This window comes from Pundamilia nyererei, unplaced genomic scaffold (assembly GCF_000239375.1).
Source record: "Pundamilia nyererei isolate P.nyererei 1_Seehausen unplaced genomic scaffold, PunNye1.0 scaffold00110, whole genome shotgun sequence".
NCBI lineage: Eukaryota > Metazoa > Chordata > Actinopteri > Cichliformes > Cichlidae > Pundamilia > Pundamilia nyererei.
Window position 1 is genome coordinate 1447496 of NW_005187511.1, and position 18363 is coordinate 1465858.

The 18363-nt window shown below is 42.0% G+C and overlaps 1 protein-coding gene across 2 annotated transcripts; it reads right to left on the minus strand.

Annotated features, from left to right (window-relative positions):
• Window positions 1-2342: 2342 nt before the first annotated feature.
• On the minus strand, window positions 2343-16880 carry capzb (capping actin protein of muscle Z-line subunit beta). 2 transcript variants are annotated; one of them, XM_005741428.2, is made up of 10 exons: window positions 16600-16880; window positions 12031-12120; window positions 9462-9583; window positions 8383-8496; window positions 8153-8294; window positions 7694-7810; window positions 7525-7590; window positions 6641-6717; window positions 5048-5150; window positions 3423-3511 (listed from the first exon to the last, which is right to left on the minus strand). In XM_005741428.2, the coding sequence occupies exons 1-10, from the start codon at window positions 16600-16602 to the stop codon at window positions 3491-3493; spliced, it is 855 nt and encodes a 284-aa protein (XP_005741485.1). In that variant the 5' UTR covers window positions 16603-16880; the 3' UTR covers window positions 3423-3490. The 2 variants fall into 2 exon arrangements, with proteins under 2 accessions (XP_005741486.1, XP_005741485.1); XM_005741429.2 differs by lacking the exon at window positions 5048-5150 and having other exon boundaries at window positions 2343-3511.
• Window positions 16881-18363: the final 1483 nt, after the last annotated feature.

Consider the following 18363-nt stretch of genomic DNA (forward strand, 5'->3'; position numbering starts at 1 on the left):
CTGCTCCCCCCCCAGTGTCTCCAGGCTCCTCATTATAATAAACCTGTGTGTGTGAGAGAGAAAGAGAGAGAGAGAGGGAGAGAGAAGCTCTATAGGGGTCTGAGGACTTGACAGAAAGCCTGCCACTGGAGATAAATGGAAACTTCCCATAAGCGTCATTAATTAACGCAGAACAACAGCAGCAATTCAGAGTCGGATTAAGGAGTTCATTAGACAACATTCAGTTCATTAGTATAGTATTAATGCTGCACTCACTAATAACAATTAAGAAGAACCGTTTTGATCACGCCCAATACCCACCACTCACCTCCGGAATGGTTTGGCTCATTAACCGGTCGGAATTCCTTAAATTGTGGGTTTTGGCTGACCTTGTTTCAACCCAAGATAAGTTGCATTCTCGGGCTCGTGTTAAAAAGAGGAGGATTACATTTCAGCTACATTCAAGTCATCTTTGTTTAGCGGCTGTTTTCTTCAGATCCACTAATTCCCGTGCTTTGTTTCCCCGAAGGCTTCATTCACCTGCTCTTACTTAAAGAGCAGTAAAAGCAACATCCGAGTACCAGTAGAAACACACGAATCACAAGAGGCATTCGTGCAGATAGGCTCCAGAAGTTAGGAACTTTTCAATTTACTCAAATATTCAGAGCAACACATATTAATCTAAAGCGATGATAACAATATTCAGTTTGGGTGCGGAGCAGCAAGGCGCAACTTTGGACTGAAACTCGGCGCTTCGCTGATGTTCTGAGTGCGCCTGACACCTGCTGGGCAAACTGCAGCCACACAGCCAAGAGAGGATCCTCCTGCAAGCTCGCTCAAAACTGCTCATGTTCATGTCTGCTTGTTGCTTCAGTGAATGAACACGTAAAAAATAAATAAATCCGTTTTGACACAGCAACATAAATAATGAAATGACAGCATGATGGGAAGTGTCTCAGCACAACGTCCATGCAATTGTCAGTGCTGAGTTTTCTAAGACCCTGTTGGACTTATTGTAGACAAACAGCAACGAAAATAGTGTTTTATAAAAGATGGCACACTAAATCTAGCCAATTCCATAATCTAAAGATTATGCCCGTTTCAGCTCCGAAGGGAACGGCACCATCACACCTTAATGTCTGTTGACCAGTTGCCCTAACATCTCATGTGGTGAAGTCTTGGTTTCGTATCTCTCTGCAATTTGCATACCAACCAAATCTGACAGTGGATGATGCAGAGCTCACTCCCAGAAGTGAATGTCCTGCGAGGACCAAGCTCTCCTACAGTCCTACAGTGCATTCACCATCTTCAGACTGCTGCTATTGAGGGAGACACTGCAAGCGATGACTGAGCAGTCCTCTGTCTTATGTTGATGGGTAGTAGTGGGAAGCATAACCGATGGGCTAAAGGAGGCGTACAGAGCACTAGGGGATGATTTTGTTGGCTAGTCTGAGAGAAATCTAAATGTAAACAACACTAAAGAGATGGTTGTTGTTTTTCAGAAGGAAGAGGGTGGCGGAACACCCATGTCTATCCTGGCACAGGATGTTGATGTTGTGGAGGTGGACAAGTACCTGAGCGACCAGCACAGATGGTGACTAACAGGCTCTGTGTCGTAAGGACAATGACATCCTTCAGTGTGTGCAGCAAAATGTTGGAGATCTTCATTCACAACTCAGCTGTGGTGGGCTTTCAAAGAGCTGACACAATTAGACTGGTCTGATTGGCTACAAACCTGTCACTTTTGAAGGTGTGGCGGAGACAAGGTCCCTGATCAAGGGGGTATCCATCGTTCCTTTGCATCAAAGGCAGAGGGCTAAAACAATGATTGGGATCAGGAATATGAATCCAACTCATGCTATATTGCACTCAAACTTGACTGCTAATTTTACAAGCTAAACCATTTTAGGCCATCACGACATCAGATTTTACAGGATGATACTGTGTTTTTACAGGACAAGGCTGTAAAATCACAATGACACTGCTACAATAAATACTCACAGTTTGGTATTATTTTTAGCAGATGAAGTTATACAACTTCAACTATAAGCTACATACCAAAAATCATAAAATGCTTTTAGCCTATCAGTGCAAATAGCTCCTCGATATTCATTAATGATTGCATTAGCAACAATCAAGCTAACTTTACCCCTGTTAGCAGACCTACACTTTCACACACGCGCGCTTTATCTCACGTTGGTGAACACACTCCGATGGATACACTGGGGTCCCCAACGACACTTGATACATTTTACACGTAGACTGGAATAGCTGTGAAATCGATCCTCCAACCGCTGTACCACCTGAGCCACAGCCACCCAACCATCACATTCATACAAAGGAATGAAATTAAAACAAGCAAGTAGCTTTTTACAATTTTTATTGTTGCTGGAGGCTCTAATACAATATGAGTCATAAGCTTTACAAAATAAAAACAAACAAAAAAAATACAACAAAGATTCCCCTCCAAAATGGAAACAAAGGTTTCCACTGTGACACCAAGACAAACTGTGACCCCCAACAAAGACATAATAGGTGAGGATAGAGAAGACGTTAACAGGCTGAACAAAGGGGAAGCAAACTGTCATGTTATACAGTGTGTGTGTGTGTGTGTGTGAGGGGAGTTGATTATGACGAGGGTGTACCTGGCGATAATAACAGTCCATCCCTATGTTTGAGAAGTTTTCATTTCCACCCTCTGCAGCTCCACAAAGGCTCTCATGCATGTGGACAGAGTGGAAATAAAGTGTAAAAACGTTCTTGCTCACACAGAAAGGCCGCCCTCGTCTTTGCACCGTTTATATCACCCAGAAGAATAACCACTCGATATACATGGACAGTTTTAATTCTATACAAATATATTTGGGTTTGGGTCAGGTGGGGGGGGGGTGTCATAGGAAAAAAAAGATAGATGCAAGAATATAATTTGATGAACATAATGACACCACTGCCAAGCCTCCACCACCTACTGCACAGTCTGTGTCCTCGTCACAGAGGAAGAGCAGGGCCAGAGTCGCTCGTTACAAATCGACTGAGGACATATCAGCTGTGAGAACATCAGGGATTATTATTAGAGTGACCCTTGAGATTATCATTAACCGTGGTAATACTATCATATTCATAACATGGGAGGGAGGGGGGGGGGGAGAGAGAGAGAGAGAGAGAGAGAGACAGAGAGAGACAGAGAGAGAAAAAAAGAGGGGCGAAGACAAACAGAGCGTGAGTGAATGGCTTCATGGCAGATGAGATGCATGAAAACAACCAGACAAAAAAGAAAAAGAAAAAAAAAAGCTAAGCATTTCTCCTTTTTTATTTTTCCACAAATAAACAAGAGTGCAGCACTGAAACAGGCATGGAGGAAGAGACATAAAGAAACAGAGAAAAGATGGCAGGGATGAGGCAGAGAGAGAAACAGAGAGACAGAAGAAAACAACAGTAGCATCTCTAGCTGTTATGTTTGCGTTTGAGCGCCTCCATCAGGTCGACCTTCAGAGCATCCTGCTTTGACTTGTCAGCCAGAGTCTGCACACTCCTGTGTGGAGGAGACACCAAAAAACAAGGTGAGAAAAGTCAGTGGGAGCAAAAAAAAAAAAAAAAATCAAACAAGAAAACATCAAAGGGCTCGAAAAAGTTTCTCCAGTGAGACAGAAACACTCAGGCTGTAGGAAATTTATTAGTAACAATTCAAGTCTTCCTCTCTGTGGGGAGACCTTTTTTATGTCTCACCACAGAGAGATTTCATATGGTTATGACAACATGTTAGCTGTTTACACACTGCACACATAACCACCCGTTAAAGTCAGTTGTCGTCATGCAGTTGCAGCTTTATTATGACCCTGACAAATTTATATTTTACACTCACCGAACACCAAACCTCTTCAACTGCTCTTTAAAGTAAAAACCTAAACGAGCCAATCACATCACAGCAAAGTTGGAATATTTTATAAACCCCTGATCTACCTGCACAACCATCTCTAGGGTTTACAGAGAATAATGAAAAACTAAGAGATAAATAAGACAATTCACAGACTGTTTTGAGGTGACAGGAAGACAACAGTAATTCAAATAACTACTCATTATGACCAAAGTATGCAGAGGAGCCTCTCGGAACACACCACAGTCTACCCGAGTACTATTACTGGCAAAGTCCATCCTTTTATAACCACAGTGTACCCATCTTCTGGTGGCTGCTTCCAGCAGAATAACACACCATGTTGCAAAGCTCAAATCATCACACAATACGTACACAGTCACCAGATCTCAATCCAATAGAGCACCTATAGGTCGTGGTGGTCACATCATGTATGTGCAGCCAGCAAATCTGCAGCAACTGTGTGATGCAATCATGTCAACATGGACCATGCCACAAGACTTCAAGCAAAAAAGTGGTGTCCTACCCAGCAGTAGCAAGGTGCGCCTAATAAAGCCTCCGGGTGAGTGTATGTGAACATATCCACTTATTCTGCCTTCTTCTGAAGATCCCACCCCGTTAATCATCCATTTCCTGTTTTCATTACAGTGCTGTGCTTTCACACACAGTGTTTTCAGTGCTACACGCTGAGTAAACACGGCATCGTAGAAAAACCTTATTAGGGCAGCAAAGTGCAAAACAACACCCGGGTGAGTCATTTGAATACTCTGACTTGGTTAGTATGCTACTCTGTCAGAAATCAGCTGTTGAACACAAAGATACCGGTAAACAAAACTTGCAATACAGCCTTTTGATCTTCAACACTACACGATCATTCAAACTTCTAACAGTGCACATACGTAAACAATTTGAGGGGGGAAAAGGTGCTTTAATTTTTTTTCTGTACATATCTTCATTTCCCTTTGAATGTCAGCCTTCACTCTTAACAGCCTGTTCCTGTTTTTACATTTGCTGCTCTACTTCCCCATGAAACCTCTTTCACTGCTGTTCCATCCGATCAAAGACTAACTCTCCCAGCAAATAATGATTAACAGAAACTGTAAGGATCAATTGTCAGTGTTATTGAGGTTATGTCGTAAACCTTAAGACAAAGATAGACACACCCACATAGACAAACTTCTCCATGCTAGGTTGTACCTTTGACCCCTTCTCAATGGAGGTCTGTCGCTGGGTGAGCACCTGTGACAGCTCCTTTTGGAGCTGCCAGTACTTTTGATTGTCACGCAAAGACTCAATAGATCTGGAGCACAGAGGGGAGAGGCAGCAAGGGAGGAGAGGTGACAGAGGGATTAAAGAGGAGGAGAGACACTGATAGTGGAAATGTGATACAAAGGGCAGCAACAAAAAAAAAAAAAAAGGACAGGAGCAGTTGAGGAAAGGACTGAAATGTTCGAAGCAGTTGTGACAGAACTGTATTGAGTGACTGTGTTTTTTAACAATGAAACACCCATCTCCACGGTGACGCCGTTTAAGTTTAGTACTAATTCAGGACAATGCACAACAAAAACAGTTTATGAAAAAACGCTATGTTGATTCCACATATTTTGTGGACTTGAATGTCGCCTACTTTGTAGACAGGCTACTGTAAGCATCATGTTGTTGTGGAAAATGATTAATCTACTGTGAAATGAACTGAAAGCATGTACCACGTAGCCAATGTTTGTGGATTATGAAGAATCGATTTGAAGAATGAAGAACAAGATTTGTTTTGCAGCCGTTTTTTGCGGCCAATAAACAAATGGATCTTGTGTCCTTGGAATAACTGCATCAGCGAGGAATCTTTTGTGGCACCAGCAGTTCCTCTGTGGGCACCGAGAGTTTCACTAACCTGGCTGTCAAAAGGTCTCTACAATCTGTTGAGTCCTGAGCTGCATCAGCTGCTAATGATGATGGCTTAAAAACGTTCAAGGAGTTTGTGACGTAATCGGGTTTGTTCTACACACGGTCTGATTTACACTTGTGCAGTGAATCTTTGCCTACAACATCACGATTGGCCTTCATTCTAGTGTGTTTTGCAAATTACCTTGTGGTCATGTCCAAGTGTTTTATGCGATAGTAATAAACGAAAAAATTGAACTTTTCTGTCTTCTGGGTCTCTGCTCTTTGTTGTGATCAGTGATTGTCCTCTATATTGAGACTATGATTATTATTCCTTATAAAGAGACAATTATTATTCTCTTACTGATAAATTCAAACACTGGGGCAAAAAAAAAATGCATAGGAGGAATGCAGTAGGCCAATCTCAATAGTTTCAGGATGCTTCAATGCAGCATGTAGTTACATTACCAGAAAGATGCACATCAAATTATGGCGGATGTTACATTGTGGGTTTTCAGAGGGATCTTCGGTTATATCACACGTACGAAAGTATAAAGCCCCTGTAAGCCACTCATTGAAATTGGGGTGAAACACAGCTAAACCTCAGTCACTCACAGTGTTGGTGATTTGAACCACACTTTGGAGCAGTGCTTCCAAAGATCTGCACTTTATAAGCTTGACACAGCGTCAGTATCGAGCATCCATCTCTAGGCACAGGGAAGGAGCAGGTATAGTGAAAAGAAGACGAAATGCAGCTGAGACGAGGGGCAGCAAAAGCAGACTCAAATAATCAGATACAGGGTTGAGACTGAAACACAGGAGGCGAGACAACATCTGTCGTCTGAGCTGCTGACTGGAAGTGCTGTGGAAGAAAACATGATCCCATGATGTAGAGAGCTAATGCAGCAGTACCTCAGGCCGTTGACGATGTCCTTGGTCTTCCCAAAGTAGATTTCATTCAGTGTGGAGCGGATCTTATTCTCCATATCCTAGAAAAACAATATGAATGCATTATAACTGCTAGCTCTATTCTTCTATTTGATTCTTAAAAGCTTGACTTCGTGAACATGGAGTTGTGTGACAGCGATGTAAAGTATGACAGGTTTTGTAATGTCCCGTGTGGCGAAGGGATTTTCCTCTGCTGAATGTGAAAAAACAGTAAATCAAGAGTGAAGAATGAAGCACTCACCACCACTGTGACTGTGACTTACTGTCTATGATGCATGTTAAGGATTTTACTTGTGAACTGCTTATGCAAAAAAAAAAAAGTCCCCAAAAATATTCCCGCAGAACCTGTTACATGCAAATATACAAAGATATCACAATCGAGATGTCACGAAACTGAAACTGAATCTTATCCATCAACACTACAAAATTTCACACAGCTGCAACAAAGCCATGGCCATTTCAAACCATTTTTTACACTTGCACTCCCTGTATATGCACCCAACACAGGACTCCTATGATTCACTTTCTATCAGCAATGTGAAGTAGCACTGTGGTATGCTAATGCAAAGGCTTCCTCTTAGTCGGTTTCATAACCACTTTTGCGCCGTTTTAAGTCTTTACTTGAACAGCAGTAAGACTGGCAATGCAGGAAAAGAGGCATTGCAAGAGAGCAAAACACAAGTAAGCTGCTGGATTAGCTTGTTTATCACATGACTTTTGAAGTCATGCAGAGTCCTGCATAGGAGACTGATTCAGGAGAAACACACTGCAGTCATTTTACGGCTTTTAGCAGTATCGCTGCTTCAGACAAGGAGAGGGAAGGAAATTAAGTCGACGGCTTTACTGACTTCAACGAGGCGGCCGATGTTAGCGATGTGGGGTGAGGACTCTCCAACCGTCTCGTCTTTCTCCATCTGTTTAAAAAAACGGAGAAAAAAAAAGAGATACCACGTTCAGTTAATTAATTCATCCCTATACCATGAGAGGACCAATCAGCCGTTTAGTTCAACACGCTACCTGTCTTGTAAGGCTGCCGCCGAGGTTCATGGTACCGGAGCCAGTTTTCGTTGTCTGGAGCCACAGCATGACAGTGGAGGTGAGTTTGTAGTGAGCGGTACGACCACTGGACTTCTCCTGTTTGCAAAAACAGAGGCAACAAGCAATTATGCAAAACATGACAACATGTTACCATCCAGAAAAGATAATGGTGCATGTTTGTGAAGCTCTGCTGTGCGTGTGGCACATGGAGCTGAGCGAGGAAAGACAACTACTCGAGCTGCTGTCAACCCGGTCCATTACCGTAAGTGCACTAAAAGCTTAGTTTTAACCTTAAACTCCAGACAGTCATGCAAAAGCATCTTCAATCTGGCAACAGTGTCCTGGATGCTAGAAGCTCTCCTGGCTGACAATGGTACAGCTGCTAAATATCAAACAAGCCTGTAAAATATCAAACAGCTTCATTCATCTGCTTCTCACCTGCACCTCCACCACATGAATGGAGTCCCAGCACCCTTTGATCTTCTTGGATCCATCTCCAGCCTTCTTAATGAGAATAACTCCTGCAAAGCCGTGATCCAAATCCCAGAGGTACACGGAGGAAACCCCACCTTCAAAGTACCTGAATAACACAGACATCAGATGTCACAAGAGGCTGAAACTGACAGGTTATCAAACACTCCACATTAGATTTCTTCTCTGGCACTTACAGGTCTCTGTACTGATCGAAGGCATTGTTTGCCTCAACCTCGAGTTTCCTCAGGCGGGCTGAAGGCATTGCACCGTCTTCAATGGGAGGTTCATACTTATTACTCCACGGGGATCTGAGGAATGAAACATTCAGATTTTAAACAGAGGTATATATTAAATTTAGCTGTTAGAAACATACTTGTGATACTAGTGTTTAAAAGTGAAAACAGTGACCTGCTTGAAGTGAAACCTTAAGCTTGCATTACACAAGCAAAGGTCCAAACATCAAAGGAGGTTAAGTTCACGGTCCTCATATAGGTGAAGCATAAGTTAAAGTATGAAGACATTTTTTTAAAAATTCATTTTATACTTAATTTGATCTTTCTCTCAATGCCCATGATACCGTCATGAACCTCTATCGAATGGGTTGCTGTTACATTGACTTTACATGGTGCAAATTTGTCAAATATTTTGAAAAAATTCTAATAAATCAGGTTTAATTCTTGAATTTTTATGTATTAAGCTTTAAATCTAAAACAGAGCTAAATTATGTGCTGGTTTTATTACGATTTTTTTATTAAGACAAACTGAAAAATGTGCGTTCTTGGAAACGTGGACATTTTGTTGCCTTTTAGCGTGACAGACAAAAACTGAAATTTCATTTGTTCTACCTCAGCACTATACTGATTATAACAGACACTGCCTGGCAAAAACAAAACATCAGAACCCGGAGATACCTGAGCAAATGGATAAGAGCCTTGGGAAGAGAGAGGCTCAGGGTGGCATGGGAAATAATTTTCATGTGTGGATTGGCCACCACAGAGTCCAGACTTTAACCCCACTGAGAATATTTTGGTTGTGCTAGAGACTATTTTACACAGTAGTCTGACTCTTCCACCATGATCAAAAGATCTTGGTGAAGAAATGAATGAAACTCTGGATAGAAATATATCTTCTGACATTGCTTAAGCTCAACAATCACAGCGAACTTGTGCCACCATTAAAGCTAAAGGCAGCCCAACAAAATATCCCCATTTTTACCCCACAGTCTGCAGCGTATGTTCCTTTGAGTGGGCTAAAATCCAGCTATGACCGCTACCTGTAGGAGTCGCCGTCTCGGTTGTAATCACAGAGCAGATAGTCTTTCCCCACCACTTTGTCTCGTGCGATCTTTAGGGGCTGGTCCACAGAGGAGAGGAGGTCCTCACACAGACTGGGCACCTGGATGCAAACATGGGGAGAAAAAGCTCAGTACATGACCACAGATGATTAATTACAGCAGCTGCAGAGCATCTAAACCCCTCAAACATTTCATAAAGTATGTTCCGTATGACGTGAGAGTACTCAAGAGACATGAAAGGGTGTTTTGGTAAAATTAGCCTTCCTAGAACAGATACCAGCTTGGAGAGAAGAAAAAAAAAAAATCACTGATACGTGGAGGAACAGTCTAACAAAACACAGAGGATCACGTCATGTGATCTTCTCATTGTAGATGAAAACATACTTTTAAGTTCTCATCTTTCGCTCACATTCCAGTTTCACCCCATAAGCAGAGGTTACTGAGAGGAGACGGAATAAAATATCATTGGGAAACATAATATCTGCAGGATAAGGGGGTACAAATTAGTTCTCACAGACTGACATGGAGTCCCTTTGCTATGCGTTCCTGCATCAGCGCATAGACACAAAGGAGCGCCTGTTACCCAGGCCAAAAAAAAGCCCCATACCCCTGAACAAACACACACACACACACACACACACACACACAAACACACGCACGCACACACACCTGGCAGCCTAGACTGGCTGAGACAAGCCAAACAAGGGTGGACAAAATCCAGTGGGAAGAGCATGTAGTGGTGAGGGTGGGGGGTGGTCAGAGAGGAGAAGAGGAGGCGGAAAGAGAGAGGTGATTTCAGATGATTACGTGGAAGAGTTGGCGAAGGGACTGAGCCTAAAGGTGCCTGGCAGCAGAAGTGATTGACAGCTGTGATAATAATCACTAACAACCAGCCACAGTGGTCATAGGGTAAGGAAAGAACAGATGTCCGGGTGGGTGGGGGAGAAGGGTTAAAGGTGAGAGAAGAGGAAGTTGAGCAGGTGGGGAGTCTGGCTGAAAGGGTACGGATATACCCACAAAAATAAGGTGCAATGCAAACAGAGGCACAAGTGTGATTTGATTTGTGTCCAGTTATAACCTGTCAGCTTTAGCTGAGACTGTTGTTAAAATGCGCCGAGTAACTCGACCAACTTCAAATACAGAAAACTGCAGGAGGGGAAGTAATAACTATCACACAAGCAGAAGTTTTTCCTCTTTGGTGTGGCTACTTCCACTCTGAACAAATATGATTAAACCCCTTTTTAAAATGCTGAAAATAGTATCAGTTACCCAGATAATACAGTGGTGTGCAGCAAAACTCACTTGTATAATATGAAAATAAATACCACATATAGAGATATGCAAATACTTTAAGACATGCGATTATTTGAAAGACCTTTCCCCAAATCAGACCGACTGACATTTTATGGTAGCTTGATAAAACAAATCCATAATAAATTGTTATTAACACATTACTAATACTACTATTTATATTCACCAGCCATTTTATTAGGCATAGCCTGGGTTGGACCCTCTTTTGCCTTCCGAAGTCCTTTAATACTTCGTGGCAGAGATTCAACAAGGTGCTGGAAATATATCCTCAGAGATTTTCATCCATACTGACACGACAGCAGTTGACGTGATAGGTGCTGCTTATTTCTCGTGTGTATGTCCATGATGCAAATCTCCTTTTCCACCACATCCCATAGCTGCTCTATTCTTGGACTGAGATCTGATGACTGCAGAGGCCATTTGAATACAGAGCACTCATTGTTATGTTGAAGAAACCAGTCTGAGATGATCTGAGCTCAGTTCCATGGTGTTCTATGTAGCTGGAAGCAGCCATGAGACGATGGGTAAAATGTGGTTATGAAAGGATGGACAAGGTTGGACAGGAAAAATTCTCAGTTAGGCTGTAATTTAAACAACGATCAGTTGGTACAAAGGGGCCTTAAATATGCCAAGATAAACCCCCACACTATTACACCACCACCGACAGCCTGAACTGTTGATACAATGCAGCAAGGGTCCAAGCTTTTATGTTGTTGCAGGAAGTCTGACCCTAACATCTGAATGTTGAAGCAGAAATCAACATTCTTCAGAGCAAGAAATGTTTATCTAGTCTTGTATTGTTAAACTTTGGTGAGCCTGTGTGAACTGTAGCCTCAGTTTCCTGTTCTTAGCTGACAATTAGCACCCAGTGTGGTCTTCTGCTGCTGTAGGTTTAAAAAAAACAAAAACATTACACACACCACACACACACACAAAAAAAAAATAAAATCAGAGCTCCTCTGCAAACCTTTGTTGTAATGAGTAGTTATTCAAGTTCCTAAAGCAGTCTCTTCTCTGACGACTGGAATCAACAAAGTGTCCGTGTAAATAGCTGCTTAGACAGCTGCGTTAACAGGCAGTTGTGGTGTACCTAACAAATTACTCAACCTTAGAAGTAAAAGTTATCTAAAGTTTAATAAGTGACTTGTCCATTCACGGGAAATTTTTAGACTAAATACAGAGACACTCTGGAGAAGAACAGATTTCACTCTCAGTTGTGAATCAGACAGTAACTCACCAGGTCAATGAGGTCACTGAGGTTCTTCTCGATCTGCTGAGGAGGCAGACGCCTCATCAGGTCCAGAGCACAATCCAGCTGCTGGTCATTCTGAAAAACAACCAGCAGAGACAATGGCTTACTGCACTGTAACAGGAGATCACAGTTAAAAAATGAATTCAAAACAAAATGTTTGTGCTATAGAGAATAAACAAGACACAGATTGTGTGGGGTTTTTTAACATTAAACTAACATTGGTGGTCTGCGGGCTTCTCTTGGTCACCACTGAAGAGAGCTAAGTTGTTCCACGAAACTGAAGTGAAACTGAGTGTTAAATCTATGAAAAGTGTCCACTGCAGCGACCGTCTGTGCTGCTCATGACGTAGTTTTTCATCGCCTAGATTTCTGCACTCTCTTTTCGAGCGGAGCTCTGCTGTCACTCTTCCCCCTTCTGGCCGACTTTTCAACTAATCTGACCAACGCAAAGCATCATCAGTGCCAAACTAACTGCTGGTTTCTTCAAGGACTGCATCCAAGCATGTTACGTTTCTGCATGTTGCAGATTTGGTACTGTAAGTTCACCACAGCTAACCTTTTACATTTGTTTATTTATAAGGAACCCCATTAGCTTCCACAACAGTGGTTGCTAGTCTTCCTGGGGCCCAAACCAAGTGAAGTGGGGCCCAAACTAAGTGAAAGGACATTTACAGTATTTGTCTTTTTCTGTGCCAAAAGCACAGCTACTAACAGTTAAAGAGGAAAACTTAGATTTTACAGGCAGTGCTGACTGGAAGGATCACCTGAACTCTTCCTGTAACTTGATCTCTTCCCACATACACCGAGGCAAGTTTCCAAAGAATTCCTGACATGGTCTTTGTTTTCTGGATGATACACTTTAGCAGCCTGTGTTAACCAAAGTCCGCGGGTTTGTAACACAGAATTTCTTTGAAGGAAATAAACTTAAAATAAAAAAAATTAAAAAAAAACCCAACATACTCAATCTGTCATCTTAAGATCAGCTAACACCTCTTCATGCACTGCAGATTCATCTCAATAATATATTCACGAGAATGGGTTTCTGAATGTCCAACAATGGCGTGCAGGGATGACACATTGCTCCAAAAGCAGATGCTCATGTTAAATAGGGCCAACAAATTATTCAGGGGCCAAAAGGTCAAAAGTTTCAGACAGTTTTTTTTTTTCTATTTGTAGCTGTGCATCATTAAGAAGAGAATAGCATTGTCTTAAAGCACACAGCCTCCATTCATCTGCTGTTAAATCCTTCTGTTTGTGGGGGACAGCCAATCAGAAGAAAGTGAGATGAGCCAAAACAGGTAAATGGCGAATACAAGTCTAATATTGGGGGTTGGGGGAAAAAAGCAGGTTCCATTTAATAAAGAAATGCTCTGCTGTGGTAATTAAAATGTTACTTAAAAGCACAACTTAAAAAAAATGAATCAGCTCTGCAAACTTACAGAGACTCACATTAACTGAGTAGCTGTATTACACAGAGAAGTATAAATACGCACCCTCATGCTTGAGTAAACAAAGCAACCACACTGTACCCTCATCAGTGTCTCCACCACAGCACGGTAATAAAAGTCCTGCTACATTCTGTACACGGGTACGACTGCAGTTGCCGTGCAGGAAACCCTCACACCCTTGCAGGAAAACCTTTTCCCACACTGCTAGAATACAGACACACAACTTTCCAGCTCAGTAGACTGAACATCTCTCATGATTTGTCATGTGAGCACCTTGCAGAGAGTTGTGAAAAGAAAAGCTTCATTTAGGGTTAGGGGTTATAGTTACAGCACCTCAGTGCACAAGCTTGAAAGTTATCTAGGCTGTGTGGTGGTTCAAGGGTTCGTGTTTGGTTGATTAGTTTCATGTAGGAACAAAGGAGGGGAAGCCTGGTTAAAGAATCATCATCATGGGGCAACAGGAAGTGTGGTAGGGTAGCATTTAAAGGTCAGGTCCACCCTTATCATTCGAGTCAAACTTTTACTTTAGGGTTTAGGTAAAGAGACAGTGCAGTACAGTTTTTACTTGGAATTAACTGCTTACGGGTAATTCAGTTTTTAAGACTCAGCTGTTTACAATACATCTTATGTAGGAACTTCTCCGCTTCTGCAGACTGGGATGTGTTGGGAGACCAAAGGTAAAACTAGCTGCTTGGACTGTGAATTTGGCCACAGATGAAACTTTCACACATTCAAGTTCTGGCAGGACAGAAACGTTCTAATCCAGTTCCTGCCACACACATACAGATATTCAATGACAAAATCCCTCCCCACCCACCTCCAAACGACCATTATCAACTTTGTCTGAATCACACAAGCTGACAGATTTATGCGACAATAAAATAAGGTGAACAATCGAAGCCTTGAAAATCCTGCACTGATGAAGCCGTCGTGATCAAAGGATCTTCATCTTTTCGCCTGATAAGCGTACAACTACGCTTTGCATCTACACTTCTTCCAAACTCCTAAGGTTTTCTCTTTTCCCCAACCTTGTAATTGGAACCTTTGATTAAGTACTGCAGAGTGAGCCTGCGATGCAATCAATCCCCCACCAAGCTGAGTCAGACAGATGCCTCTCATCTCTCTGTCAATCTGGCTTGTAAGACGATGGCTACAACTTCACAGTAAGGTTAAATCAATACACAGCCTAAAGGTACATTTGGTAGAATGATCAAAAACAGTGCACAGTAGCCATTATCTGCAGAACCAAAGGCACCAAAATCAATTTAGTGTCTTTACTACAGTCCGAACTGAAGTGGACTCATTTCAACTACAGTGTGAAGCAGCAGATCCAGTTGTATTAGCAATAACACATGTTGTTCCCTTTATATGTTCCTTTAAAAAAGAAAAGAAAACAATGAAACCTGAAACAGCATCTTGGTCGTGCATCAGGTTTAGGATTAGGGAAATGAAAACCACTAGTTATCTTTCACCAAGCAAACCATTCAGAACTAAATTAAGAACATGGTGATAACCACAGAGCACTGACATAACATAGCTTTTACCCCAAGGGGGTTTTCTGCCTTAACTATGCAGCGAACAGCAGGATGTTGGAGAAGAGCAGTGGATGGACCGGCCACAACATGAAACTCTGGGGAATGTGCCGGAAATTTTTTTTAAGTGTGTGATAATAAAAAGGACCAAACATGTTTTTCAAGCTTCTCCATAGAAGGTACTGCCTTTGTCGCAAACACTTCCAGCCTGGCTTTATCAGACAATGATCAATGTTTTGACTGCCACTCAGCAATCTAGCTAAACATGTTTCATAATGCCTACTTAAAATCCATTAACATATATGGATTTACTTTACAATTCCTCGATCCTGACATCCATTACAAACAAAAACGTGCTTATGATATGTGTTTGGCGGCCAGAAAACACTGAACATGAAGCGAAAGAGGCTTCTAGAGGTGAGACAATCATCACTCAAGTAAAGCCTTAAGAGAGTAAACATAATAATCCATTACTCATAGCTCCTCAATCCATCCATAAATATTTTTCCTTAAGGTCGACCCGAACGTAACAGAATTTTTTAACGCAGATTTTCCCAGGCCACTTTGTCTCCTCCGAGAGGATTTCTGCCTCGTTTCACGTTTCTCTCAACTGAAGGTTCCATCAGACACCTGTGCTTCTTGACACTGTGTTTAACAGCGCTCCTGTCTCCATGTAAACACTAGCTCAGACCAACAAGCCTCAGGGTCAGGGGGGAACGGCGAGGCTGGGCCCGGCAGGATGGATGAGGTGAGGAAGAGGAGAGTAGGCGACTGTGGAAGAAAAACAGCTGTTCTTCCCATTTTTCGAATGCTTTTATAAACAGTGTAAGACAGAGCAAGCCCATTTTACAAGTGGTCAAGTCAAGCATAATATATATATATATATATATATATATAAAATAAGCACAAATACGGGTCCAGTTAAAGCAAGCCTACTGCTATATGGGCTGAAAACGTAGGAGAATGAGCCAAAATAAGGAATAAGTAAACAGTGAGTGCTGTGTTGGTATGGATTGTTTGGACTGGGTGTAATAGCCTCCTCCAGAGAAACCATTAGCTCAGTCAAGATCAAACTTATAAGGCTGGGAAAATCAGGCTGACAGCTTGTCATGGTTAGGAATAGGAGGAGCGAGCGGTCTTATTTTAGCTACAGGCATCCCGGCGCTTGACTATTTTAGCCTGTGTGTAAGTGTATGTGCACAGGCGTGTGTGCGTGTGTCAGTGTGTTATATTAGGACCCTTCGCCATTACTATTAACCAACTTGTGTTAAATCCAAAACATCCTGTGCTAACTTTATGCCTACGGGGCATGTAGCCCGGCTAGCTATGAGCTAACTAGCAGGAAGAAACAGCAGCTAGCTTAACCACAAAGCTAATTCATTCTCATCCGGTAGTTCAGCGCAAGTTTTGCCAGCAGTGCAAGTTAAATATGCGTCGATGATTTATATCATCTGCTGCTCCTCTCCGGTTACTACCGTGCGCCTCTAGCCAGCGCTAGCTTAGCTTAGCACCCCCCTCCCTCCAGTTAGCAGCCCCGTCCCCGTCTCTCCCAGCAGCCTGAACGCGGCCCTTACCATGTCTGCGGCGGTCTCAGCTGGGCAGGAGAGAGCACGACTTCACCGATGAGTGTACACCCTAACTTTACTATGGTTTAACAGGTCGCTCCTTTTGTCTCTTGTTGCTTTGATGTTTTTTGAGAGCCGTGATGAAGATGTTTTGTTCGCGTCTCCCTCTCTGAACCCAGCCCTGTCAGCGAAATTCACTTCCTCAACCGGGCTACAGGAAGGAGGCTGCAGTCACAAAAACAGGCCCCGGTTGCATGTCCGGGTCACTCTGGCCTTTCTCTGCAGCAGCCAATAGCGAAGGAGCAAGAAAGGCATTGCCAAGTATGGAAAGAGAGGAGTGGTGTAGTAAATGTGCTGTCAGAGAGGGCAGCAGAGGGGGAGTTAAAAAATAAACCCCCAAAACACGGAGACTGCAGGCGGCGGCAAGTTTAACGTATACAGTGTCTCATGAACAAGAAAGCAGATCTTAATTTCTATTTTTCTGTGAATTATTATGAACTACTTTCTCACTTTTATTTTTGTGCAATTAATCTTCAGTGGTAAGAGCAATTTTATATGTTTTTAAATTAAGTTATATCTTTAAATATTTAATAGTAGTTATTATAAAATAAAATCACTCCTAACTTGTTTTTGTTTTCATGTCATTTGTGTTATTTTATTGCCCTTTGTTCAGTTTAATATAATCTGAATGTTCCTTCAAGTGCATGATAGTGATGGAAGTTAATATATATCTATATGTATGGTAATCGGTTAGTTATTAATGCTAAGGGCACTGCTGTAAAGGCAAGCTGATCACCTTTGATAATTATTACTTGTAATACTGAGAGTTACCGTACTATGCAGAAGTCTCGAGCCACCCATAATTTCTCTATATTTTGCTGGGAAAATTAAAAATATATGCAGCTATTCATTGAAACAGAGTTTCAGCTTATATACTGATACAGTATATAAGGCAAAAACTGAGTTTGTGCTCTTCTGACGAGCTTGAAAGTCAATATTTGGTATGATCAACTTTATATTTCAGCACAGTCTGAACTCTCTTAGGCAAGCTTTCTTGTTATTTCTTTAAGCAGTCTTCAGGAATAGTTCTCGGGGCTTCTTGAAGGACATTCAACTCAGTGTGTTTGGAGTAATTGTCATACAGAAAAGTTGAGCCGTTGTCAATCAATGCTTTCCAGATGGTATTACATAGTGGATCAATATCTCATAGTGCTTTTCTGTGTTCATAATTGAATCAATTTTGATTAAATCACTGGCTTAAATACAGCTCGAAACAATGACAGAGCCTCGTGTTTTACAGATAGCTATAGACACTCAATGTTGTACCTCTTGCCGGACCCCCCCTGTATATACTCACAACAGCCTGAACCCAAAATTTCAAATTTGGATTTATCACCCCTTCAGACCTACTGCCACTGATTTTCAGTCCAGTTCTTGTATAATTAGTCATACTGCAACCCTTTGTCCCTGTTTCCCTTCCTTAAGACTGACTTCTTGACAGCCACGCTTCCACTAAGACCATTTCTGATGAGGCTTCAGTGAACAGTAGATGGATCCAGTGAAGGGCCAGTCGCATCGCTCTTATTTCTTTTTTGTTTTTGTTTCTTTATTTACAGGCCATTTATGTGTGACAAGCTGCTAGCAACAAAGTGCCTAAAGATGTAATTTAAAATCAGTACTTTGCTAAGTTGTCTGTTGTCTGTAGACACAATACTGGTTCGTCCCAGTGTTGTGTCTTCGGAATCATTCAAGCATAAGAGTCCTTCCCTTATG

Coding starts and splice junctions, on each gene's coding strand:
- capzb (XM_005741428.2), bottom strand. Junction 8,295..8,382: donor TTCGATCAGTACAGAGACCT/GTAAGTGCCAGA, acceptor TGTGTTATTCAG/GTACTTTGAAGGTGGGGTTT. Junction 3,512..5,047: donor CCATTGAGAAGGGGTCAAAG/GTACAACCTAGC, acceptor TCCTCCACACAG/GAGTGTGCAGACTCTGGCTG.